Raw genomic sequence first — 26,603 nt, forward strand, 5'->3', positions numbered from 1 at the left:
AATATGCGAGGTGTGGTCCGACCAGAGCACTATACAGTTTAATTGGTTTCTTTTGGCTTGTGCTCTACTGTTTTGTTTACCTTGTTCATTACTGCTGTGCACTGATTGGATGTCAAGTATCAAGTCCATTAATGCCCGTAGATGTCTTTTAACTTCACCCTTAGCTATTTTGACTTCATACATAGAGTACATGTAATGTCTATTTTTCTTCTAGTGTGTTATCATTTCCACTTGTCCATATTAAATTTCATCATTACATATTTTATTTGACTCATTTTGTAGGTCTTGGCTGTCTCCCCATAAAGAAAGACTTGCATTTATATAGCGCCTTTCACGACCACCGGATGTCGCAAAGCGCTTTACAGCCAATGAAATACTTTTGGAGTGTAGTCACTATTGTAATGTGGTATATGCGGCAGCCAATTTGCAGACAGCAAGCTCCCACAAACAGCAATGTGATAATGATCAGATAATCTGTTTTTATGTTGATTGAGGGATAAATATTGGCCAGGGCACCGGAGATAACACCCTGCTCTTCTTCGAAATGGTGCCATGGAATCTTTTACGCCAACCTGAGAGAGCAGACGGGGCCTCGGTATAACGCCTCATCCGAAAGACGACACCTCCAACAGTGTAGCACTCCCTCAGCATTGCACTGGAGTGTCAGCCTAGATTTATGTGCTCAAGTCCCATTTCTGAACCCACAACCTTCTGATTCAGAGGTGAATGTGCTACCCACTGAGCCACAGCTGACATATTCAAATACCCTTTTTAGTTTGATATCATCTGAGCATTTGACCAGTGTGCATTGAGACTAGATACGTTATATGCATGCCATAGATCTTTTCACAGTCTGTAAGAAGGGCATTTCCTTAAAATCAAGGAGGTTAGTCAGCAAGATCTTGCCCTTCTGAATCTATGGCCGCGATTTCGCCAACCGTGGCGAATCCGGTGTGGCCGGAGTAGGTGGCGGCTTCAAACCCCGTTCCCGTCTTCATCCTGCCTCCTCCAAGTGATTTTGCCCTGATTGGGCTTATTAAGCCCGTCCTGCGAGGCCCCCGGCCAATTAAACGGAAGTGGGTCTGATGACGCGTCATCAGCCGGTTTCTTTGAAGGGACCATGTCCACATTCATTTTGACAGTTGTGCTGTCAGTGTTCTACAGCATTGAGGTGATGCAAACACTGACAAGCTCTGCACAGAGGTGCATGGCTGCACCCAGGCTCTCACATGATTCCCTCCATATGCTTATGGAGGGAGTCACAGCACGCAGGGGGGTTCTCTTCCCTTCCAATGGGCGAAAGAGACTGCTCCAGGACACCAACGCAGCCTGGTTACACATTGCACAGGAGGACACAAGCAGTGATGTTGTCAGGAGGACTAGGCTGCAGTGGCACAAACCTTTCAATGATCTCGAAACATTACTGCAAAGCCACACTTAACCTCATCCTGCTGTGCCACTCATCACATCCCCATCACTCTGCCTTCCCTACCCTACTCCTGCACATCCTTACACCAACTTACCTTGCACCTCCACCCATCCCTCTCTATCTACATTATCACTTGCCCATCTCACGAGCCACCCCTCACACTCGCCCTCATCCTTGTCCAATCATTCAAACTAACAACACACAAGGGTAGGCACTTGTGTGCTTTAGCCAATGTTTGTGTAACGTGTCTGTTAATGTGTTGTCAAGCATTGACATCTTTATTTTCAACACTTTGCCTTGGACAGATTTGTGTGCATCTTTGGAAGTGTCTTAGTAAGTTCCAGTGAATGGTGAGGCATAACTCCCGCCTCTCTTTCCCCCCCCCCCACCCCCAATGGTGAGCGTGAAAGGAATGGCTTGGACATTGTAGGAATGCTTTATGGTGCTGGTGTCGGGTGATGCCAACCTGGTGCATCATGTGGCAGCCAGGCTGTACAATGTCAAACGAAGTAAATCTGGCCATGGTGAGGCCATCGCTGACGTCCTGGGCAGCAGTGTTGTCTGGTGCTGATGCCCTGTGCAGCATCAGATGATTGCGGAGTAGGTTGGTGGTGTTGTTGGTGATGCTGGTGTGCCTGGTGATGTTGGTGTTGGGGCTGATCGTGGTGGGATTCTGAGGACCAAGGTGAGATTTTTTCAAGGGCACCGATGCTGCTGGAATATATGGCAGCTGAAGTTGAGATGACAGAAGCGATCTGTCAATGATGAGAGAGGTTGCTCCAAGAAGGTGACAGTGGATAGAGAGTTTACTCCAAACACTTCCAAACTGCATACAGTTCAAAAGTGTCTTGCAAATCTTAAAGGCTCCAGCTTCTAACATTGGAAAGTGAACAGTTATGAATTGGTAGCTTTTATACCACTTTTGCAGCTGTCACCTATTCACAGCAATGGAGAGTCATAGAGAACCTGACACACTTACCTGATGTGATCCCCGAGCGACGGGAAACTCATGGAAAAGTTGAAAAATGGCTAGAAGGTGGTAAAATGCTGTTCAACTACCTTTTAAAAACCCTCTTAACTATCTCAATTGGCTGACCTGCTGCTTAGTGCCAGGTCTGCAAAGCGCAGGCAGACCCTGCACTTGGGAAACTGACCCACACAGGCGGGTTCAGAGCGGGATCCCGACCCGCTGTCAATCTTTTAGATTTTGACAGCGGACCCACCCTCTGAGCACCGGCAAAATTCCGGCTTATGTTTTCCACAAGCAGCTTTGAACTTTGAACTCAGCACTCTATTTAGCAACTTGCATGTGTTTGTAAAATCCAAGTATAATGGTGAATCCTCGTAGGTCCAGATCAACATTTTTCTTATTTTCATCATATTTAGATTAGTTAAGAGAAGCAAGATTGCTAATGCACTGAATCTGAATCTACTTTTCTTGTAGCCACCACAGGTTGACTGATTATGCCCAATATAAAGTGGGAAAAAATGAATTGTATGGTACAAAGTTAGGCACATAATGTAACAATGTGCAGCAACATGTATGTAATAGAATATATTTAATAGCAATTTCAGCAAGAAGATGCATCAATTAAAAAGAACTAAATGTAGTGATGCCAAATACATCCTCAACTGCAGGGTCAGACTTTTATTTGAGGACCAGAACCTTCACGCTGATTACAACAAAACTTAAGACAATCCACTGACAGGCAGCTAGAGGAACTAGTCCTATAGTTGTGCCAGACTAAACTAAATTAATTTACGTTTTTATTTCACTATAATTTTCTGACTATAATAACAAAGTGGGAGATGATCAGTAGAGGAGGGGGGGTTTACCCTTTGAGACCCAATCAGAAAATTGTCATCCATGAAATATAATCAAGAAGATAAAATATTAATAGGCAGAGTGCATAAACAGATGCAATGTAGTATGAATACAAAGTGACACTCATATATAAGAGGATGGACACAAAAGCAGCAGATAAAAAAATCATTGAAATGATATGTAGCAATGATATCTTGTGGAACAGGATTGCAGAATTCAGTATCCCTTACATAGGGAATATAAGCATGAAGATTTAAATCAGTCCCTAAATAAAGAGGTGTATTTTAAACTGATTTAGATTGACTAAGGCATTCACAGAGTCATACATCTGTGCATATGAAGCCTCTGGAGAACTGTCAAACACAGAAATGGGAATGACAACAGAAACTGGTTACAAATAAAACATGGCATGGTCTTAAACCAATTGTGCATGGTTATCTTTGGCAGAAAAGAAAACTAATTGAACATGATAAAGTGTAAAGTTAATTAACACACACAAGTTTGTTGATTACCTTCACAGGATTATATTGTTCCTTTACTACCAGCCTTCCATCCCAGCTGTCTCCCTTTCAGAAAATGTCATTGGTAAACAATAGAGACACCATAACAAGTCGTAAATGGCTCCAGTGACAGCAGCCCCTAGTGAAGCTGCATCTGTAGAAAATGATTGTGTCTGATTACCTTTTGAAGACAGCAGTGCACACATTGCATACTAAGTGCCACTTCTGCATCGCTTTACTTTGCACCTGATGTATCCATTGCAAAATCAACTAAAATATATTTCCCAAATACCATTTCACTGCCACAGCCCTTCTTGGAATTTGAAGTAAACACTTTCGACATGGCACTAATCTAATACCAAGAATTATGATCACTTGGTGAAACAGATGTTTGCATCTGTCTAGCACTTTAAGTAAGAAGTGCATATAAAACCCTTAAAGAGCTTACTTAAGCTCTTCTTCTCCTTCAGTCACAACAAAGACATAAAATAAGAAGCAGGCAAAATTCAGACAGCTTCAGACTACCCAGAACTTGCTGTTGTAAGAAAAGGGATTGAACTGAACCCATTAGACCAGTGAAAGGTTGTGTGCTTTTAAAGAACTGTATTAATGATTGAGGTTTGAAAGAGAAGAGAGAGAAGGACTAAACTATTCATGCTTGAAATGAGCTGCAGGTTTTTCATTAGAAGGCTAGATATTTGATGAACAGACATTCCAGGTAATTTTCATTATTACATTATTTGCAATTTGAATTATTTTAACTACTGTGAAATCATAGAAAATGCATAGACTTGATTTTTAACCAAAAATCTTTCTTCATATTTGAGCTGGTGAGGGAATTGATGTATAGAATATTTTTGTAGGGATTTGTTACGAAAGATTTATCAACCATTTCCCAGATTACATTTTGCCTGTATTAATGTATTATTCCTTCATCTAACATAAGTGTTTGTACAACTGAAAAACTGCAGCTGTCGAAAGATTAACCAGCTGAGGAGTGTTGTCAGCATTAGTTCAGGTCTAATAAATGATACTATGAAGCTATTTATCAATCCCTAGTCCAGAATAAAAACTTGTTCTATGATTAATAGTATTCTGTTTGCAAGCTTTGACTATGCTTGTGTAATTATTGTGCCTGTTTTTAGATAAGGCATGTTGAAGGGATGAAAAAAAAATACAACATTTAAAAAAAATCAAATGGTAATGTGATTCTTTCAGGTGTCGGGGCTGCACGGGCTGGCAACCTCACGTTCATGGTTGGCGGATTGGAAGAAGAATTTAATGCAGCCAAAGAATTGCTGAGCTGCATGGGAACCAATGTAATTTACTGTGGAGAGGTTGGAACTGGACAGGTAACTAAAAGGGGAAGTTGGATTTAATTATGGAACCACGTCATTTGATTAAGTTAAATGCTCCCTCGTGTCTGAATCTCACTTTGAGTAGCTTTGTTTTTGAAAATGTAAATAAATAGAACCGATCTGCTTTTACAAATATAAATAGATAGGGCTGGTAAGTTAACTAAGAAGCATTAATGATTTACAACTTGTACTGCCCAGCTCAGAAGAGACTTGAGGGGGATATAATTTGACATCTGTGGTAGTGCAAAATGGGTGACAGCGAATCGGCAGCCCCTTTACACCCTGCCCAATTTCCTTTTCTAGAAGTCAGTGGAAAAGATAATCGGGTGAGGTATAAAACAGGCTGCCCATTTGCTGTCGCCCATTTGCCATTGCCACCGAAGTGAAATTTCACCCCAGGATGGGAGGTTTATATCTGTAAATCAAACTGGTGTTTCAGGAGTAACTGGGTTAAGGTCCTTCCAGGTCAGCTCATTTTTAAATTTCCCAATAACATTTTAAATCATTGTCGCAGCAGTAAGTGTGATTTGTTTTGCTGGTATTTAAGTACATGCATCATTTTAAAGTTGTTTACCACTTTCCTCCATTGTGACTTTTATTTACAGGCAGCAAAGATCTGTAACAACATGTTACTAGCTATTAGTATGATTGGAACTGCTGAAACAATGAATCTGGGAATCAGGTTTGTTTGTTATTTATATTTTTGTTTTACTTTCTTTTCCTTCCTCATTTGCTTTGCTTGGATTATTATTATAGTTTTACCCACCTTTGAATTATATCCCTTTATACCCTTACCTCACAAAAATCTATCGATTTCAGTCTTGAAAATTTCAGTTGACCCAGCATCCACAGCCTTCTACCCTTTGTGTGAAAAATGCCTCCTGATTTTTATAGAATGGCTTCTCTTCCCCAAGGAACTATCCTTAGCCCCCTCCTCTTTCTCATCTACATGCTACCCTTTGGCGACATCACCAAAGACATGGGCCAGGTTCCACATGTACGTTGATGACATCTAGCTGTCTCTCACCACTGTCTCGATCCCTCCACTAACTTTGTGTTGTCAGGCTTGTCCAACAACCAGTTCTGGATGAGCTGCAGTTTCGTCCGGTTAAACATTGGTTACACCAAAACCATTGTCTTTGGCCCCTGCCAAAAACTCCGTACCGTTGCAACCAATTCCATCTACCTCCCCAGCCACTGTCTCAGGTTGAACCAGACTGTTTGGATCTTCGGATCTTTGGCTCAGAGCTGAACTTCCGACCCCATATCCCCTCTTCTTCAAAGACTGCCTACTTTCACCTCCGCAACATCGCCCATCTCCACCCCTGCCTCAACCTATCTGCTGCTGAAACCATCATCCATGCCTTTGTCACCTCCAGACTCGACTATTCCAATGCTCTCCTTTTAATGGCTTTCCATTCTCCACATTCCATAAACTTCAGCTCGTCTAAAATTCTGCTGCCTGTATCTTATCTTGCACAAAGTCCCCTGTCCTTGCTGACCTACTTTGGTTGCCAGCCCCCCAGTACCTCAAATTTTAAATTGTTATCTTTGTGTTTTAAATCCCTTCATGGCCTCGCCCCTCCCTATCTCTGTAACCTTCTCCAGCCCGAGAACTCTGCGTTCCACCAACACGGCTTCTTATGCTACCTCCACTCCCTTCGCCCCACCATTGGCAGCCGTGCCTTCAACAGCCTAGGCCCTAAACTCTGCAATTCCCACCCTGAACCTCCCCACATCTCCACCTCCTTATGCTCCATTAAGATCTTTCTTAAAACCCCTCTCTTTGACCAAGCTTTTAGTTACCACTCCTAGTATCTCATTCTTTGGCTCAGCATCCATTTTTGTATGGTTACAATGTAACGCCATGCAATGCTTTTCTACGTTAAAAATGTTATATAAACGAAAGCTACTGTTGGGTTTGTTCAAAATACAACTACACAATGTGATGGGGGAGTTAACATACTAGAAGGATGAGCCAATTGGCCTTTTCTCATTCCCAATTTTTTCATCATCTTCAATAAAATACACTGGGCTAGAAATTCAGTAGGCTTTGCGCCCAGTTTTCGCCCAAAGAGGGCTTTTGCGCCACTTGCTGAGCTTTCGCCGATATTCAGCGCTGCGGTAATGGCGGCGTTAGCCAGTAGCGCTGCGCCGCCACCGATGACGTCATCGGTGTGCGCAGTGCCCCGCTACCGGCCCGACCGCCATATTTAGTTGCGGCCGCCTCTTCCGCAGCGGCCGCAAACAGCGATCAGAAAACGGGGCCGTCCTGTAGCCTTAGTGGGGCGCTTTAAGGTGGAGGTGCGGCCGGCCGCTTTTTCGGCGGCCGCCTGCCCGCACCTCCTTCCCCGGCCTCCTCCACGCCCCCCCCCCCCCCCCCCCCGCGGCATTGCCGGCTGCTTTCCGTGAACCCGGCACTTCTCCGTGGTGCCGGGCTCATTTGCCGGCACTATCCAGCGGCGATCTCCCCGTTGCAGGCACCTCCCCCTTAAGAGAAGGAGGAGGCCTGCAGTACCGCAGCCTGCCGTTCCGCAGCGGGTGGCGCAGCGGCGCCTAGAGCGCTGAAATTCAGTTTCAGCGCCCCAAGCGGGGGCGGGCACACCCTGGAATAGCGCCTGGTTCCGACTTGGGGCGCAAAAACTGAATATCTGACGGGCGCAACTGGCTCCGCGCTCAGCGCTAACTTTTGGGCGCACGCCAGCTGGCGGGCCCAAAGTGAATTTCTAGGCCACTGTCCTTTAATCTCTTGGACTAAGGTTCAAACCCCACCCAGAGTTAAGGGATGAAAATCTGCTCTGACTGTTGGCTGTAACTATTCTAGGTGAAATTTGTTTGAGCAGTCTCAATCTAGTTCCTGGCAGAAACGTGCCCTTAATTTGACATCTAATTACAATCTCACTCAGACAGGCCATAATGATGGGTATTGTGGTAATTCAATTAAAAGAAAGAAATAACTTAGTGGTACAGTAAGGGGTGTCATTCTGGAGTTGGAGTTAATTGTTGGGTTAGCGTAAAGGGTGTTTTGCCTTGTAACTGGTTACATTGTGCCTGAACTTTTGAACTACTTGATGCTGATACTGGGTGAGAAAAATTGGAGGGATAAACTATTCTACTCCTTAGCACCAACATCTTAATGATCACAAAACTCACCCTAAAAAGGGGGTGACAATGCAGTACCAGGTCACTTGTACAAATCAGAGTATTCACAGTGAAAGGTAGCTGTGGGCAGAAATCATTTTCTAAAGGTAGAGTTTCAGACAAACACTATGCATAGCAAAATACTGCGGATGCTGGAAATCCGAAATAACAACAGAAGACGCTGGAAAAACTCAGCAGGCCAGGTAACATCCATGGAGAGAGAAATAGAATCAACGTTACAGGTCGAAACCCTTCTTCAGAACTGAGAAAAAAAGGCAGGAAATGAAACAGATTAAAAGGCAGTTTGGGGGCTGGGAAATGGGGGAGGTGATGAAAGAAGAGACATTAGGAGATATTCAAGGTGAGACGAGATGGTAATAGGACAGGTAAAGAAACAAACAATGGCTCTAGAAGTGTGAAATGCGCTGGCAGAGTGAAAGACAGCTGCCATGTGGGAGAGAGAAAAAAAAGGAAAAGGCACAAACCAAAAGTGTGGATAAAAAAATATGAAAATATATATATAATAAGGGCCGAGGTTATGATCTGAAATTGTTGAACTCGATATTGAGTCCGGAAGGCTGTAAAGTGCCTAATCGGAAGATGAGGTGCTGTTCCTCGAGCTTTTATGTTTGTGTTTAAGGGCTAGATTTTCAGTTGCTTGCGCCAGCAGTTAGCGCCTTAAGAGAAGTGATTTCCGGGCACTATGCGTGTAGCGCCCGGGCGCAGCGCAGTTTGCGCCTCACCCCACATTAAGTTGGCCGTTAGCGCCGGCGCAAAGTTTAGCGCCCGCCCGGATGCGCGCGCAGAAAATGACGTCACATCCTCATGCAACGCCCTTTGGCCGCCCCGATTCCAAACTTCAGTCGGACTGCCCCATTGTGCGGCTGGCGGCTGGAGCGTTTGAAAAAAGGAACGCAACACAACCAGCGCGGGCCCCGGGGGGCGCAAATTAAAGGGGACGTGCCCTCCAGTATAAAGGCCAGCCATTTTTCAGCAAACACTCTAGTGCAACGCATTTCTGGACACACAACAAGGAGGATAGCTAACTGGTTTCAAGCAGCAACAGCTCAGGTATTTTTGGACTCAGGCCAGAGCGCTGCAAGTGGCCTTTTGGAAATTTGAGTGTTTGCCAGGATTTGATGGGGGTTGCATGGGGTGCCAACGCGGAGCTGCAGCGCCATGTCCGTAGGGCTCGCAGATGCATTGTGAGAGGGGCAGCCCTGGCTAGAGGCAGAGGAGGCGACAGGCGTCGACCACGTAGGCCTTACCCAGTCAGGCTATACCGCCAGCAGCGCTCCTACCTAAACATGAGTGCCGCGCGATGTGTTAGAAGGCTCCGATTCCGAAAGGAGGTGATTGCAGAGATCTGCCACCTGCTTCGCAGAGATCTGCGGCCAAAGCTCAGGTGCAGGACGTCTCTGTCGGTGGAAGTGAAGGTGACGGTGGCATTGAACTTCTATGCCACCGGCTCCTTCCAATCCGCTGCTGGGGACATAGCAAACATCTCCCAGTACGGCGCGCATCGCTGCATCCGCCAGGTGACCGAAGCACTGTTCAGAAGGAGAAGCCAATTCATCTCCTTCCCCATGGCCCTGGAGAGCCAGCATCAGCACACATTGGGATTTGCCAGACTCGGGGACTTCCCGTTGGTGCAGGGCGCCATTGACTGTACGCATGTGGCTTTGCGGGCCCCTCTGGAGCATGGCGAGCAGTATCGCAACAGGAAGGGCTACCATTCTCTGAATGTGCAGCTGGTGTGTGACCACAAGCAGCGCATCATGGCTGTCAATGCCAGCTTCCCAGGCAGCAGCCACGATGCCTTTATCCTGCGGCAGAGTACTGTGCATGACATGTTCGAGGCACAGCCTCCCCCAAGAGGATGGCTACTCGGGGACAAAGGCTATCCTTTGTGTACCTGGCTCATGACCCCGCTCCGCGCGCCCAGGACCGCTGCTGAAGAGGCCTACAACGAGAGCCATCAAACCACCCGCAACATCATCGAGCAAACTATTGGGGTCCTCAAGCAGCGGTTCCGCTGCCTTGATCGCTCCGGAGGAGCTCTCCAGTATTCGCCGGACCGGGTCTCCCAATTTGTGGTAGTTTGTTGCATGCTACACAACCTGGCTATCCGCAGGACTCAGGCACTGCCACCTGACGTTGGAGCAGCACCTCAGGAGGAGGAGGTGCAGGAGTACGTTCCCAGGAGGGAGCGACCAGGGCCAAGGGCCGCGCGACGCCACCTTATTACACGGTACTTCTAAGCCCCCTGTCAGGGAATGCCTTGGGGCCATGAGGGAAGATGAATGCAGCCGCTCCGCAAGCCCTCAGCCGGCGAAGCCAACAAACACTAAGAAGAACAACCATGGAGACTGCATGAATAAAGATAAATTTTTATTACACAAAACTGAAAACCCCTTCCCACATGAATCCCCAAAAACAATCAACGGGCCCAACAAAAAGCCCAACAAACGACTCACTCCCACAAACTGGGGAGGAGTCACTCCACATTTGTACAACCCGGACCTCAACCTCGGCCTAACGCAAAAAAAAAGCCCACGAACCAAACAACCATGGGCAAAAGAAAGATGGCCACCGCCATATAAAACGAAAGCTGGCCACACCCTCTACTGAGTGGCCCGCGAGGGCGAGACCTTGCCCAGCCTTTTGCCTCCCCTGCCCGGCCTGCTGCTCCTTCACAAGCTCTGCCCAGTGGCTGCTGCGAGGCTGGGGGAAGGCGCCTGAGGCTCAGATGTCCTTCCGCCAGATGCCGCTGGGGGACGGCCTTTGGGCCTCGAGGGGCCGTCTGCTGAGTGGCGCACCTGAGCCTGGCCAACATCAGCTCCAGCCGCTTGCCCTTGACGCCCCAGTGGGGGAATGGCGGCGACGGATGGCGCAATGTGGGCCAGCTGGCGTCTGGGATGGGCTGGCTGGTGCTGTGGCGCGCTGGCACTCGGCCGGGCCCGCACTGCAGGATCCGCAACAATCAGCCGAGGGGCGGCTCGCTGGGATGCTCCAGCGCGGCGGCTGCCCTGGCGATGCCTGCCTGAGACAGCGCGTGTGGCAGCAGTGAGTGCCCCTGTTGTCCTGGTGTGCGCCCGCATCACACCCGCCAGGGTCTTGACGGCATCAGTCAGCATGCGGCCACTCGCGGCAGTTGCTGCCCCGAACTCGCGCACACTGGTCGCCAGCGACTCGATGGCCTCAGGCATGCGCCCCACCACGCTCATGAGCTCCGTGTGGCGCCGGTCCAAATCCTCGGCCATCTTATCCAGCTTCCGCACCTCCTCCGAGGTGAAGGTGTCCGGACTGGAGTCGCGACTCTCCCGCTGGGGAGGAGGGGGCCGAACTAGGGGAACCTTGCCACGTTGGTGGCGGCGAGTGTGCCGATCAGCAGCACTCCCCTCTGATCCTTCCCCCCCTGGGGGAAGGCCGCGGGCCACGCGCACGGCTCCTGGGTGGCTGGACGCCACTGGTCCCAGAAGCTGCATTCCCCTGCGACAGTTCCTCCAGGCACTCGTCCAGTGAGGACGTGTCAAGCCTTTCGTCCTCTCCGGCGGGACCTGAGTGTTCCCCCGATGGTCCGGCTTGCTCCTCCTCCTCCTGCTCGGAGGGGCTGTCACTGGCAGCTTCAGGGTCCTGGTCGTCACCAGCTGAAAGCAGGAATGCACAAGAGTAGCTTCAGAGTGAGGAGACGGCGTCAGCGAGGGAGTTAGGACTGGTGGCATTCAGCGCATTGGTGGGACAGTGGCAAAGGAGGTAGCTCGGATGTGCAAGTGCGACGCGAGAGGGCCAAAAGGCGAGGTCCTTACCATTGCCGGGCAGTGGAGGGTCGGCTACTCCGCACGCTGTGCGCACGATCAGACGGGCTCCCATGAGCACACACACGCACTCCTCCAGCCGAGTGAGCTTCTGCAGCTTTGCGCGGCCTCCCCTGGCCCTGGCACGGGCCTGGCGATTATACGCAACTTTAGCCTGCAAGAGAAAGGACGGGCTGTAAGTGCGCAGTGTAGCCCTGATGTCGTGTGCACTGCCTCCCATGGTGGAATAGCTGGGCCAGAGTGTAGCCCTGATGTAGTGTGCACTGCCTCCCATGGTAGAATAGCTTGGCCAGAGTGTAGCCCTGATGTCGTGTGCACTGCCTCCCATGGTGGAATAGCTGGGCCAGAGTGTAGCCCTGATGTAGTGTGCACTGCCTCCCATGGTGGAATAGCTTGGCCAGAGTGCACCCTGATGTCGTGTGCACTGCCTCCCATGGTGGAATAGCTGGGCCAGAGTGTAGCCCTGATGTAGTGTGCACTGCCTCCCATGGTGGAATAGCTTGGCCAGAGTGTAGCCCTGATGTCGTGTGCACTGCCTCCCATGGTGGAATAGCTTAGCCAGAGTGTAGCCCTGATGTCGTGTGCACTGCCTCCCATGGTGGAATAGCTTGGCCAGAGTGTAGCCCTGATGTCGTGTGCACTGCCTCCCATGGTGGAATAGCTGGGCCAGAGTGTAGAGTGCAGAATGGCCAATTGATGCTCATGACTGTCCCAATGCTGCTGGCTGAGGGCTGGCCATTAGGACTTTCAGCTCCCTTTGCCCATCATGTCAGGTGTACATGCAAGAATGAGGAGGAGACTGGAAAGGGTACTCATCCTGACAATCCTGGTCAGGTCATTGTATTTTTTACGACATTGTTTGTGGGTCCTGGGGGCATCGCCGGTGAACGTCACCCTCTGGGCGATCTGCTTCCAGGCTCTGGTGTAGCCGTGGTGGTTCGGATTCCTCCCACTCTCTGGGAACAAGATCCTGCGCCTCTGCTCCAGAGCTGTGACCATTATGTCCAGATCACCCTCTGAGAAGCGCAGGGCACGCTCACGGGCCTTCTCTGGCGTTGCCATGACTCCCTGGGGCTGAGCAGCAGTGTTGAGGCCTCTTTGCAAGGCTGCAGTGTGCAGGGCGTGGCAGCAGACCAATTCGTCCCTTCCCCCTTTAAGAGCTGGTCGGCGCCACGGGGTCTGCTGTCAGTCAAAAAATGACCGCACCCGCGCTGCGCCCCGCCTGGGCGCTATCCCTCTGGACCGCCGGCTTAGCGCTTAAAGATAGTAGTGGAACGCCTCTTTTAGCGCTCCAACAACCTCTTAGGGCGAAGCCACTGAATTTCCGGCAACGGGGCGCTACTTTGGGGCGGGCGCTAACTTCGGGCGGGCGCTAAGGTTAGCGCCCCAAAACTGGCTATACTGAAATTCTAGGCCTAAATGTTTAATATTTAATATTTAAATGTTTGTGGCTTAGTGCATCTTGTCGCTTAAAAACTGGCCTAGTTAGTAAATAAAACAATTGATTATCTCGGGCCTCAAGTTTAATGTTCACTCAGACACACAATATTTATGAATTTTTCAGTTTTGTCAATTGCCATTCTGGTTATTGGCAATGCCACTTATGCTGGCAGAGTTTACGACCAAATGTCTTGCATCAATTTGCTGCAATGGCATTATTGGCAACAATTGCCATAAGTAAGACCATTGTTTGCCCCGATCCTCTAGCACCAATTCAAAGCCAAAATTTGTTGAAAACTCATTACCATACACCAGCGTTGATTGGTAATCCAAGGAGCTTAGAAGTGGCACTACCGCTGAAAAACAAGCCAGCTGTTTACACAGGTCAGTTTCATTTGGCCAATGTTTGATTGTTCAATACTCAAAGATAGAAAAGATAAATAAATTAACCACAGCATGAGCAAGATAAATCTTAGCAGGGGAGAGTTAGTTGATTTTTTTGTTGAATTACTCTTCCAAGCATTTGCAAAATTAAGAACAGTTGTTATTCCGCCAAGATGCTGTGATGTCTTTGGGTTTTTGAATTCCAATATAACACATTAACCCAAAATATTTTAATTGACTCAGAAACTTTCCATCTACAAAAGGAAAAACATTTAACCAGTAGAGGCAATGAGACGACCCAACGCAACTAGATGGGTTTAGCTATTCAAACTTTTCTGCATTTAAAAAAAATTTAAACATTCGGCCATTGTGCTTATTGATTTTAAATCTGTTCTTGGAATTCCTGAAGGTCTGGAATTCTGGAGAATTAAAATCCCAAACTAGCTGTGCTCTCATCAATAAACTGCAAAACGGAGCTCCCATTCTAATTATTTTGAGAGTAAATATTTTGAAATGCCACATTTAAGGGGCATCAGTGCTCACAAAAATGGAGGAGGGAATGAAACAGTCCAAATCTGCAGAGTGTGTTCTTAGTCAAACAGTCTCAGCATGTGTTTGCTGTAAACCCCTGTTATTTAATGGCCAAGCAGTACTTATTGAGGCTAAATATAACCCTTAAAAGTTCTGAATCACAGCATTTATACTTGCTGTTTATCTTATTCTACCATATACTTGAAAATGAAAACACTTATTCGAGGAAAGTTGTAAGATTTAAGAGCTTTTAAGTTGTGGGAGAATAGGAAATCTTAAATGTACAAATTTTGTTTCTTTATCAGCCCTACCTCCTCTTCTCCTTTCTCCACAATCCTGCTTAATAGCAGGTAAAGCTGCAATGCCCAATGCAAAGACTGATAAAAGCAGCATAACCTAGATGATTGGTTCTTTAGAAAAATTACAGTTGACATTTACATATTTTAAACTTTATTTCAAATGTATCTAGTACATTAAAAGCAATAATCAGAGCTGTTATGTTACCTCTCAGTAACGAGCATAATTGTTCTTGCATTATTATTGGTACTTTTCCTAAAATGAAGGGGCTATTTTAAAGTTACATTATTGAGAAGTAGTAATATGATTTTTTTTAAGACACTTTTTGCCAGTTTTCTTACCTTTTTATGAAGGTATTCATTTTTTTCCTGGGGTACAATTCCACGGGCATCCTCCAGTTCTTTGCTCAAGTAGCCATTCTTCTGAGAGCTTGAACAGGAAAGATTGGCTGTTCAACTCAGGGGCTATTACAGCCAAACATGATCCTGTCCTCACCTGAAGTTTACAGGCACTTTACAGCAAGATAATAGCTGTCATTGGAAACCCTGCTGATTTTTTTTCTTCATCCTGCCCGCTCTCTACATAACTCATTGGTACACTGAACATTGTCTTTACCCACTAGGCCAATGGGTGAGCTGTAGATGAGGAGAAATTTCTTCACTGAGAGGGTGGTGAATCTTTGGAATTCTCTACCCCAGAGGGCTGTGGAGGCTCAGGCATTGAGTATATTCAAGACAGAGATCGATAGATTTTTGAATATTAAGGGAATCAAGGGATATGGGGATAGTGCAGGGAAGTGGAGATGAGGTAGAAGATCAGTGGAGATGAGGTAGAAGATCGGCCATGATCTTATTGAATTGCGGAGCAGGCTCAAAGGACCAAATGGTCTACACCTCCTATTTCTTATGTTCTTATGTAGTAATAAATTTTGAAGTTATCACATGGCTTTGCTCATGTAATTAAATTTAATTCCAAGAGCAAATAAAATTCTTCACTGACATAAGTCCAATTCTTAATTTACTTCATTTTCTCTTTTATTTGTAACAATGGCATTGTTAAGAGAAGGGAGAATTGCCTGTAATTTAATATGGAGACTGATCACCCTGGCATCAATGAAGAGGATCAAGCACTGTGGGATTTTCATAGGCTTGCATTACTTCCTTATTTTTTTAATTAAAAAGACAAACTTTTTCTTAATAGCATAAATCAACTTAGTTTTCCTCTTAATATAGTAACTGCGTAGTTAACATCCCATGTATCAAACTTGCAGTACTCTTGTAAAGACAAGCTGCTGTACTTATTTTCTCTACAGTGCTTTAACAGTAAAATTGTCCTAAATTATGTAGTTCAACATGCATTTTGTAGCAGATTTCATTAACAGCAGCAGCAATTTTAATGCAGCAGTATTTACTGGTGATAAAACTAAAAGGAGACGTTTACTTTCAATTAAAATTTGAAGACATGGTTGTTCAGCTACTGTGGCATAGTCTCAAATGTGAGGCCATTCCTACGTATTAAGTTGTCATAATGTAACTGAGATAAAAGAGGAGTTTAGCTAGAAGAGACTAATTGGATTGTCAATATATTTTACCATTTACATTTTAAAATCAACTCTCTGGAACAGCCAATTGTGATCTTTATTCGGCTGTCGAAACTGCAGATTGACGAAGTACAGAACGCTAATTTCACAGTATGTATACTGTTTTGGGGTCATCGTGGTGCCACAAATTATTTTATTCTTGCCTATTAAAATCCACTTAGTACACAGCAATGATCATTCTAATTTAAAATGAACAATATTACAGTTTTGACAGCTGAAGATTGAACGATTTAAAGCCAGCCAGAAAAGAATCTTTCCCTTTGTAAATCAAACTGTAATATCCCTTGTAATATGCTGCAGAAAATATGCTGCCACTGCAGTTTTAAAATCAATACAATTCCACTGGAGGGTCTCCGTTGCTGGATAGTACCATCACTCCACTGAATATGTTAGGGATATTTTGGGGGATAAACCCTAAATAATGAGCAGTGTTTTGTCATTTGTAAATCAGGTAAATTCTATGAGTTTTTGGTATTGGATATTATCATTGATCCTTCATCAAGGGAAGGGGTTTGATTAGCATATGGAATTAATATTTTCTAAAATCAAACTATGCTGAAATAAAATGATTGACTTGTCAGCTAAGTAATAAGAGTTTAAAACCATGAAACTATCGGATTGTCGTAAAAACCCATCGGGTTCACTAATGTCCTTTAGGGAAGGAAATCTGCCATCCTTACCTGGTCTGGCCTATATGTGACTCCAAACCCACAGCAATGTGGTTGACTCTAACTAACCGCTATGAAACATAATAAAAATGAAACTGGACGGACCACCCGGCATCGACCACGGCAACAGCACACCCAGCCCAGTCAACCCTGCAAAGTCCTCCTCACCAACATCTGGGGACTTGTGCCAAAATTGGGAGAGCTGTCCCACAGACTAGTCAAGCAACAGCCTGACATAGTCATACTCACAGAATCATACCTTTCAGCCAACTCCTCCATCACCATCCCTGGGTATGGCCTGTCCCACCGGCAGGACAGACCCACCAGGGGTGGTGGCACAGTGGTATACAGTCGGGAAGGAGTGGCCCTGGGAATCCTCGACATTGGCTCCGGACCCCATGAAGTCTCATGGCTTCAGGTCAGGCATGGGCAAGATGCATCTATCCATGACAGTATTTGTAGCAGTGACCACCACACAGTCATTGTGGAGACGAAGCCCCATCTTCACACTGAGGGCACCCTCCATCATGTTGTGTGGCACTACCACCGTGCTAAATGGGATAGATTCAGAACAGATCTACCAGCTCAAAACTGGGCATCCAAGAGGTGCTGTGGGCCATAAGCAGCAATAGAATTGTATTCCACCACAATCTGTAACCTCATGGCCCAGCATATCCCTCACTCTACCATTACCACCAAGCCAGGGGACCAACCCTGGTTCAATAAGGAGTGTAGAAGAGCATGCCAGGAACAGCACCAAGTGTACCTAAAAATGAGGTGCCAACCTGGGGAAGCTGCAACACAGGAATACATGCATACTAAAAAGCGGAAGCAGCATGCTATAGACAGGGCTAAGTGATCCCACAATCAACGGATCAGATCAAAGCTCTGCAGTCCTGCCACATCCAGTCGTGAATGGTGGTGGACCATTAAACAACTAACAGGAGGAGGAGGCTCCATGAATAGCCCCATCCTCAATGATGGTGGAGCCCAGTGAGTGCAAAAGACAAGGCTGAAGCATTTGCAACCATCTTCAGCCAGAAGTGCCGAGTGGATGATCCATATCGGCCTACTCCTGAGGCCCCCACCATCACAGAAGCCAGTCTTCAGTCAATTCGATTCACTCCACGTGATATCAAAAAACGGCTGAGCGCACGGGATACAGCAAAGGCTATGGGCTCTGACAACATCCCAGCTATCGTGCTGAAGACTTGTGCTCCACAACTAGCCACACCTTTAGCCAAGCTGTTCCAGTACAGCTACAACACTGGCATCTATCCGACAATGTGGAAAACTGCCCAGGTATGTCCTGTCCACAAAAAGCAGGGCAAATCCAACCCGGCCAATTACCACCCCATCAGTCTACTCTCAATCATCAGCAAAGTGATGGAAGTTGTCATAGTGCGATCAAGCGGCACTTACCAAAAACCTGCTCACTGATGCCCAGTTTGGGTTCCGACAAGAACACTTGGCTCCTGACCTCATTACAGCCTTGGCCAAAACATGGACAAAGGAGCAGAATTCCAGAGGTGAAGTGAGAGTGACTGCCCTTGACATCAAGGCAGCATTTGACCGAGTGTGGCATCAAGGAGCCTTAGTAAAACTGAAGTCAATGGGAATCGGGGGGGGAAAATGCTCCACTGGATGGAGTAATACTTAACACAAAGGAAGATGGTTGTGGTGGTTAAAGGTCAATCATCACTGCCTCAGGACATCGCTGCAGGAGTTCCTCAGGGCAATGTCCTAGGTCCAACCATCTTCAGCTGCTTCATCAATGGCCTTCCCTCCAACATAAGGTCAGAAATGGGGATGTTCACTGATGATTGCAGTGTTCAGTGCCATTCACAACTCCTCAGATAATGAAGCAGTCCATGACCACATGCAACAAGTCTACAGTCAATTCGATTCACTCCACGTGATATCAAGAAACGGCTGAGCGCACTGGATACAGCAAAGGCTATGGGCCCTGACAACATCCCAGCTATCGTGCTGAAGACTTGTGCTCCAGAACTAGCCACACCTCTAGCCAAGCTGTTCCAGTACAGCTACAACACTGGCATCTATCCAACAATGTGAAAAACTGCCCAGGTATGTCCTGTCCACAAAAAGTAGGGCAAACCCAACCCGGCTGACGTTCAGGCTTGGGCTGATGTGTGGCGCAAATGTTATCTGCCACTTAAGTGCCAGGCAATGACTATCTCCAACAAGCGAGTGTCTTAACCACCTCCCCTTGACATTCAACGGCATTACCATCGCCAAATCCCCCACCAACAACATCTTGGGGGTCACCATTGACCAGAAACTTAACTGGACCAGCCACATAAATACTGTGGCAACAAGAGCAGGTCAGAGGCTAGGTATTCTGCGGCGAGTGCCTCACCTCCTGATCCTCCAAAGCCTTTCTACCATCTACAAGACATAAGTAAGGAGCATGGTGGAATACTCCACATGCCTGGATGAGTGCATCTCCAACAACCGTCAAGAAGCTCGACACCATCCAGGACAAAGCAGCCCACTTGATTGGCACCCCATCCACCACCTTAAACATTCACTCCCTCCATCACCAGGATACCGTGGCTGCAGTGTGTACCATCTACAAGATGCACAGCAGCAATTTGCCAAGGCTTCTTCGGCAGCACCTCCCAAACCCACGTCCTCTTCCGCCTAGAAGGACAAGGGCAGCCACCTCCAAGTCACACGCCATCCTGACTTAGAAGTGTATCACCGATCCTTCATCGTCGCTGGGTCAAAATCCTGGAACTCCCTACCTAACAGCACTGTGGGAGTACCTTCACCACACGGACTGCAGCGGTTCAAGAAGGTGGCTTACCAGCACCTTCTCAAGGGCAGTTAGGGATGGGCAATAAATGCTGGCTTTGCCAGTATTCAAGTAGACATTTTGGACAGGATTTCTAAGATTGCATACAAAGACTATCAAAAATAAGTCCAGATAATTCATGCTTTGTTCTTCATTACTGCCTCAATATATATAGATTATATAAACATAAACACAACCACAAGAGAAGGGCACTTATCCTCCTGAAGCTTGTCTGAAGGAGTGTTGCTCTGGAATTTACAAGCTAGTGACGAACCACTTACTGCAAGTGCTGGAAATGTATTAAATGGTAACAGACATGTGTGCCATCTTATTTTTCTATTGTTCATTATTAAGACTCTTGTAGGTGTCTTTCTTGGTGTGATTTCCCCTCCCCCGCGCCCCCCCCCCCCCCCACACACACACATGCATTCACTTTGTCTATCCTATTTAAAAATGGGAGCCAGAGATTTTTATTTTTCAGTTTATCACGGATTCGAAGCAAAGAAGATAAAACTTTTGTTGTTTTCAATTACAGTATATATTTTCTCCTCCCAGCCAAAATATAGTTTTCTCACTTTTTCCTTTGATAGAGCGATAAAGAACTCCCCTTGCTGCACATCGTTTAACACAATAGGCAGGTTACCTACTGCCAGGCCTTTGCTAATGCTACTCTATAATTGGCTGTTTTTAAAAACGTAATTCTTGGGACATGTGCATCGCTGGATGTGCAAATTGCACAGCAACTTTGGGCAAGTGCAGTTAAACACAAAAGGCTTCCTGCACTGAGAAGTATTACAGATATAGAAGTTATGTTCTTTTCATCAATACTTTCTGCATTAAAATATTTTATTATTTACATCTGTTTGAATAATTTTATGATGTAAGTAGGGTTACAGACCATTTTTGTTTACATTATCGTATTCAGTTATGGTACCTGTGTGGATTTAAGCCCCCAAATCCATTCCAGAATAAATTATTCTTGGCTTTAAATCACAGTACAGTACATTTAAAGTTGAATAATGCGCCAAAAAAGGTGTCAAAAGTGAAACATTTCTTGCAGAAACATGCCCCATTAAACCTCACTAGAAAATAAAGCTTTCACAATCAGCGCTCACTCATCCCTTCTAAATTTCTGAATTCATCATGGCAAAAATTGCATTTTTGTGTGTACTTCAGTTGTTTCTATAATACAACTGAAGAAATTTTGGATATGGCTGCAGTTTAAGTCATGACAAGTTTAATGGAGATTGGTTAGGCAGTAGAAGACAGTAGGGCTAATGTGTATGTACTCAAATTAGAAGGAAATGACTAGTGGTGTCCCACAAAGGTCAGTGCTGGGAACTTAACTATTCACTATATTTATTAATAACTTGGATAACACAATAGAGCGCCCTATATCCAAGTTTGCTGATAACACAAAGATTGGTGGTATAGTAAGCAATGTCTCCCAAGGTGCACGGCCGCACACCAATCGCGAGGTCCTACGCAGGCTGCTCACTAGCAGCTATCCCTGGAAGAGATACCGCACATACGACAGCAAATTTAAAGGGCCTACGCAGGGAAAAAGAAATGAGAGTGAACATTGATGGTAAGAGTGTAGACGGGAGCATCAAATTACAAAGAGACATTGATAGTTTAAGTGAGTGGGCAGAACTGTGGTAGGTGGTCTTTAACATAGGTAATTGTGGGGTCATCCATTTTGGACCAAAAAATGATAGATCCGAGTATTATTTAAATGGTGAAAAGCTAGGAACAGTGGAGGTCCAAAGCGATTTAGTGGTCTATGTACACAGATCACTAAATTGTAGTGGTGGTCAGGTACAAAAAAATAATCAAAAAGGTTAGAATATAACGGGGAGCAAGCTTTCCACCTAGTGTACAGTAAAAGCTGATGGAGCTGGCCTTTTCAGGGTAAATGGATTTTGGGACTTGAGTCACAGCAACCTTTGGGAGCTTAAAAAAGCACCAACAAAGCCTTTGAGCCATTTCAGATGTGTTCTCCATGGGACTATTTCAGCAAGCAAGTATCAAATCTGGCCTTCCTCAGCCAGGAGGGATTGAACTTTTGGACCAAGTTTCATCATGGGAGTTGAGTATTCCCATTGGGATGATCATCTGTTCCTGCTTCCTCCATCATGCTGTGACCCCAGCATGATGCTCCCCTCTCTCTCGCTCCCTCATATTGCTTTTGAAGACTTTAGGTTGGGGGTGGGGGGTACATTCAGAGATTTCACTAACTGGCAGCAGAGTTGTATTGTTGGGAATGATACTGAAGAGTTCCGTTTGGGAACAAGGTTCAATGTAGACACATTACTAAACAGAAGTTAGCAAATTGGGTAGTATAACACTTTATGATAACCTGGCAGAGTAGGACCACTGGGGAAAGTTAGACTTTGCTGTCCTTGTACTGTGGATTCCCCTTAGGCCAATGTGCAGAAGGTTTTTTCATGACAATCTGCAATACAGTAACCGGGAATAGTTTGTATGCATTTACCAATCGTTATTATTGTCTGGACCTGACAGCCCAAGATAATAAGCCCTTTGGGTGCTTTGTTCCAAGCTGTCCTGAAGATTCAGTTCTTCAGAATCCTACCACCAGTTTTTTTGATTATCTTTGGTATACTTTCTGTTTGTATGTGGAGGTGGAATGAATGAGCAACAATATTAACGTACTTGTTGTAGGTAGAATTTTCATTCTTTGAAAAATGTACAATTTCCACATACAGAGCTTCTTCTCGGGTCTCCACTTGATTCTCTTTCTGACCTAGCATAATTTGGAGCGTCTATACTGTTAATTGTTTCATACTTCAATGCTTTTGTTGCCTCTTCTGAACCTAGAAAAGAGGCCTCATAAACAGCAGATTTTGGGAAACAGCTTTCTTACAGTGGTATCCCAGGTGATTTTCCACAGGATTATGGTAATACCCTATTTATATGTCGAGGTTGAGCTTCTTCCAAAGAATGGAGGTGGTCGTATCTACATGAAGTAATGTGACATTTAGCCAATCAGTAATATTTGAATATTTTCTTAACTAAAATATGTGAGTCTTTCTGCTAAAATGAATAGAATATTAAAATAATTGTCTTAAAAAAATTATAACTTTAAAGAAAATCTTGTGACTCCTACGTTATAGAATTGTAATACTTATTAGTTCTTAATAAATGTAATCAAAAATAACACTAGAATAAAACTTAACTGTCATTTCAGAGTTTAGGAATGCAGGAATGTTTTCATTGTCATAGGAACAGGAGTAGGCCATTCATCTCCTCATGCCGACTCTGCCATTCATTTAGATCATGGCTATTCTGCACCTCAACTCAATTTTCCAGCCTTTGCTCCATATCACTTGATACCCTTGCCTAGCAAAAATTTATGGAGGGGTGAGGTGTGGTGGGGGGAAGGTGAGTTCAAATTTCTAATACCCCTTGTGTGGAAAAGTGCTTTCTGAATTCCCTCCTAAATAGCCTAGCTTTAATTTTAAAATTATGTAACCTTGTTCTTGATTCCCCTACCAGAGGAAATAGTTTCTCCATATATACCCTGTCAAATCCTTTTAACATTTTAAATGCCTTGAACAGATTACTCCTTAATCTTCTATACTCAAAGGTATACAAGCAAGTTTATACAACCTGTCCTTATAATTTGACCCTCTAAGCCCTGGTATCATTCTCTGAATCTGCACTGCACCCTCTCCAAGGCTAATATACCCTTCCTGAGGTGTGGTGCCCAAAACTGAAAGCACTACTCTAGACAGGATCCAACCAAGGCTTAATACAACTGAACCATAACTTCATCCCCTTTGTATTTCAGCCCCATTAAGATAAAAGCCAACATACCATTAGCCTTTTTGATTGTTTTTTGTATACTGGCTTTTAATGGTCCGTATTTTCCAATCGGAGGCTTCCTGTGTTCGGAGGCCTCCAATCTGGAAAAAATCTACGCTCTTACCTGAGGGCTCCGGAGGTCCGGACATTTCTGCTCCTGGGCCTCTCCACTACGAAATGCGCAGGACCCAGGTATCCCAGGGGCGCATGCGGTTCGCAAACGTCCCTTTGATCACGTGGGCCATGGGGAACCAATGAAAGAAGGGAATCCCCCTTCATACTTTTGACAGGTCTTTCAGCTTAGACCCGTCAAAAGTATGAATCGAGATCACTCCACAAATACATCAAAACATTTTACCAGGCATAAGATTTTTAAAGGATTTCAGCAGGCACAGGTTCAGCAGAAAGCAGAACTCTCCACCTGCAGAGGCCCTTCTCCAGGGCAGGCGGAGGATCTGTCAAGATGGGGGGCTGGGATTGGGGGAGCGGGGATGAACAAGAGAATGAAATTGGAAAAACAGAGCTCTGGTGGGGTTGTAGGGCTGGTCGAGGTTCCTGAGATATGGAGGGCATGGCCATGAAGCGATTTAAACACAGGATGAGAATTTTAAATTGGTAGCATTGGAGGACTGGGAGCCAATGTAGGTCAGCAAGGACGGGAGTGATGGGTGAGCAGGACTTGGAGTGGGATAAGATGTGGGTGGCAGAGTTTTAATCAGCAGTTTAGAGCTCAGAGGATAGGAGGCTGGCCATGAGAGCTTTGAAATAGTTGAATCTGGAGGTGACAAAGGCATGGTTGAGGACTTCAGTATGAGGCAGGTGTTAGATCCGTGATTCTTTAAATAGGATGTTTCCCCACGAACTACACGGAGGCTGTAACTTAACAATCAACAGGTGTTTACTAGAGTAGAGTAGTCTCAAGACTGAAGTACAGAAGCCTGCTCCGGCTTTATATACAGGTGTGGTCACTGCCGGTACTACAGTATACAGGAGCTGTAAAACAGTTCTCTCTTAAAGGTACATACACAACAATTCCTCCCCTTTTAGATTAACAGTACCATAACATTCATTTAACAATTAACATTTTTAACATGCAACATTAACTGAAAATAGTCCATTTATAAATTCAGTCTTTGGGGCGGCTTCCTGATCCTTTCTGGATAGCGCCTTCCCTGAGGTTCTTGTTCTTGGTGCAGAGGCGATTCTGGCCCCCTTTCGTCGGTTAGTTCATCAGTTTCCACTGCTACTGTTTCTGAGGTAGATGCTACCGGTATGTTGGGTTCATCCCCAGGTACGTGAGATATGGGGTTGACTCGTTCCTGTGACGCTAAGATCTGGTCGACGTGGCGTCTCACAATGTTCTCCCCGACATCCACTGTGTGCATTGATGGCCCCTGCCGTGTGCATATCATTCAGGGTTGCCATTTCTCTGTTCAGTAGTCACGGGCCAAGACTGGTTGTCCTACATTGAAGCTCCTTGTCGGCTTCTCATTGATGTGCTGGAATTGTTTATCCTCAACATTTCTTCGCACATTTGGTCTGAGCAAATCCAGACGAGATCTCAACCTTCGGTTAAAGAACATCATGGCCGGGGTCTGGTTGGTAACTGCATGTGTCGCATTTCTGTAGGCTAACAGGAAATTGTCCACCTTATGCTGTAGTGGAATTTCATCATCGCACATGGCCTTTATCGCCTTTTTAAAGGTTTGTACGAACCTCTCAGCCAATCCATTTGTGGCTGGATGATACGGGGCGGATGTGTAATGCCTTACCGCATTCCTTCTCTCAAATTTCCGAAACTCTTCGGACACAAACTGTGGCCCATTATCAGAGCAAATCTGCTCTGGCAAGCCGTTCCTGGCAAATATGGTCCGTAGGACTGCAATCGTTTTCTCTGTAGTGGTTGAGGACATTTTTATCACCTCAGGCCATTTCGAGTGCGCATCCACTGCTATTAAGAACATTGAGTCCATGAATGGACCAGCAAAATCAATATGCACCCGTTGCCATGGAGAGGAGGGCCACTCCCATGGGTGTAGAGGGGCATGTGGTGGTGCATTTTGGACCGTCTGGCATCCTGAGCAGCTCTTGGTTAGGTCCTCGATTTGTTGATCAATCCCCGGCCACCACACATAAGCCCTAGCAATGCTTTTCATTTTTACCCCTCCCAGATGACCTTCGTGAAGCTCATTGAGCACTCTCTCCCTTAACTTGGGTGGAATTACCACTCGGGATCCACACATCACTGTCCCTTGGCATACTGACAGCTGTTCTCTCCTGGATGAGAATGCTGGCAACAGTGAGTCGCCATGTGTTGGCCATCCCCTCACCGTCAAATCATATACCCGAGACAGTGTCGGATCATTGCGGGTCTCCTTCTCTATATCCGCGTTAGTTACTGGCAATCGTTCAATTATTGACAAATAAAATAACTCGATAGGGTCCACTGCTGGTGCTTCCTCCACAGTAGGCAGTGGCAAGCGTGATAGCCCATCAGCGTTTCCATGCTGTTTCGTGCCTTTATATTCTACTTCATATTGGTTCGCCCCTAGAAAAAGGGACCATCTTTGTAACCGTTGTGCGGTCATCACCGGAATGCCCTTCTTTGGATTAAAGATGGAGACAAGTGGTTGGTGATCAGTCAGCAAGGTGAACTTCTGCCCATGCAGATAGTGGTTGAATTTTTTTACTCCCCATACTAGGCTGAGGGCCTCCCTGTAGATCTGGGCGTAGTTGCGCTCGGCTGAGGTTAGTGACCGAGACGCAAAGGCTACTGGCCTCTCCAACCCGTCTGGGAATTTGTGCGACAGCACCGCTCCAATACCATAGGGTGATGCATCACATGCCAACCGAATTGGTAGTGCTGGGTTGAAATGGGCCAACACCTCTTTTGATGTGATCAATTCTTTGCACTTCTGGAAAGCTCGTTTACATTCGTCATTCCACTTCCATGGTACCCCCGTTTGCAG

At 45.9% G+C, this 26,603-nt stretch overlaps 1 protein-coding gene across 1 annotated transcript in view; it reads left to right on the forward strand.

Moving 5' to 3' along the window:
- The window catches only part of hibadhb (3-hydroxyisobutyrate dehydrogenase b), a 175,810-nt gene that overhangs the window by 114,344 nt on the left and 34,863 nt on the right, over positions 1–26,603 (forward strand). The window contains exons 5-6 of the mRNA XM_085988628.1: positions 4,973–5,106; positions 5,718–5,794. Coding sequence (XP_085844754.1) covers positions 4,973–5,106; positions 5,718–5,794 — 211 coding nt within the window. The remainder of the gene's footprint in view (positions 1–4,972; positions 5,107–5,717; positions 5,795–26,603) is intronic.

The sequence above is a fragment of the Somniosus microcephalus genome, chromosome 5 (assembly GCF_052327205.1).
Source record: "Somniosus microcephalus isolate GS21.2 chromosome 5, FLI_Smic_1.0, whole genome shotgun sequence".
Lineage (NCBI taxonomy): Eukaryota > Metazoa > Chordata > Chondrichthyes > Squaliformes > Somniosidae > Somniosus > Somniosus microcephalus.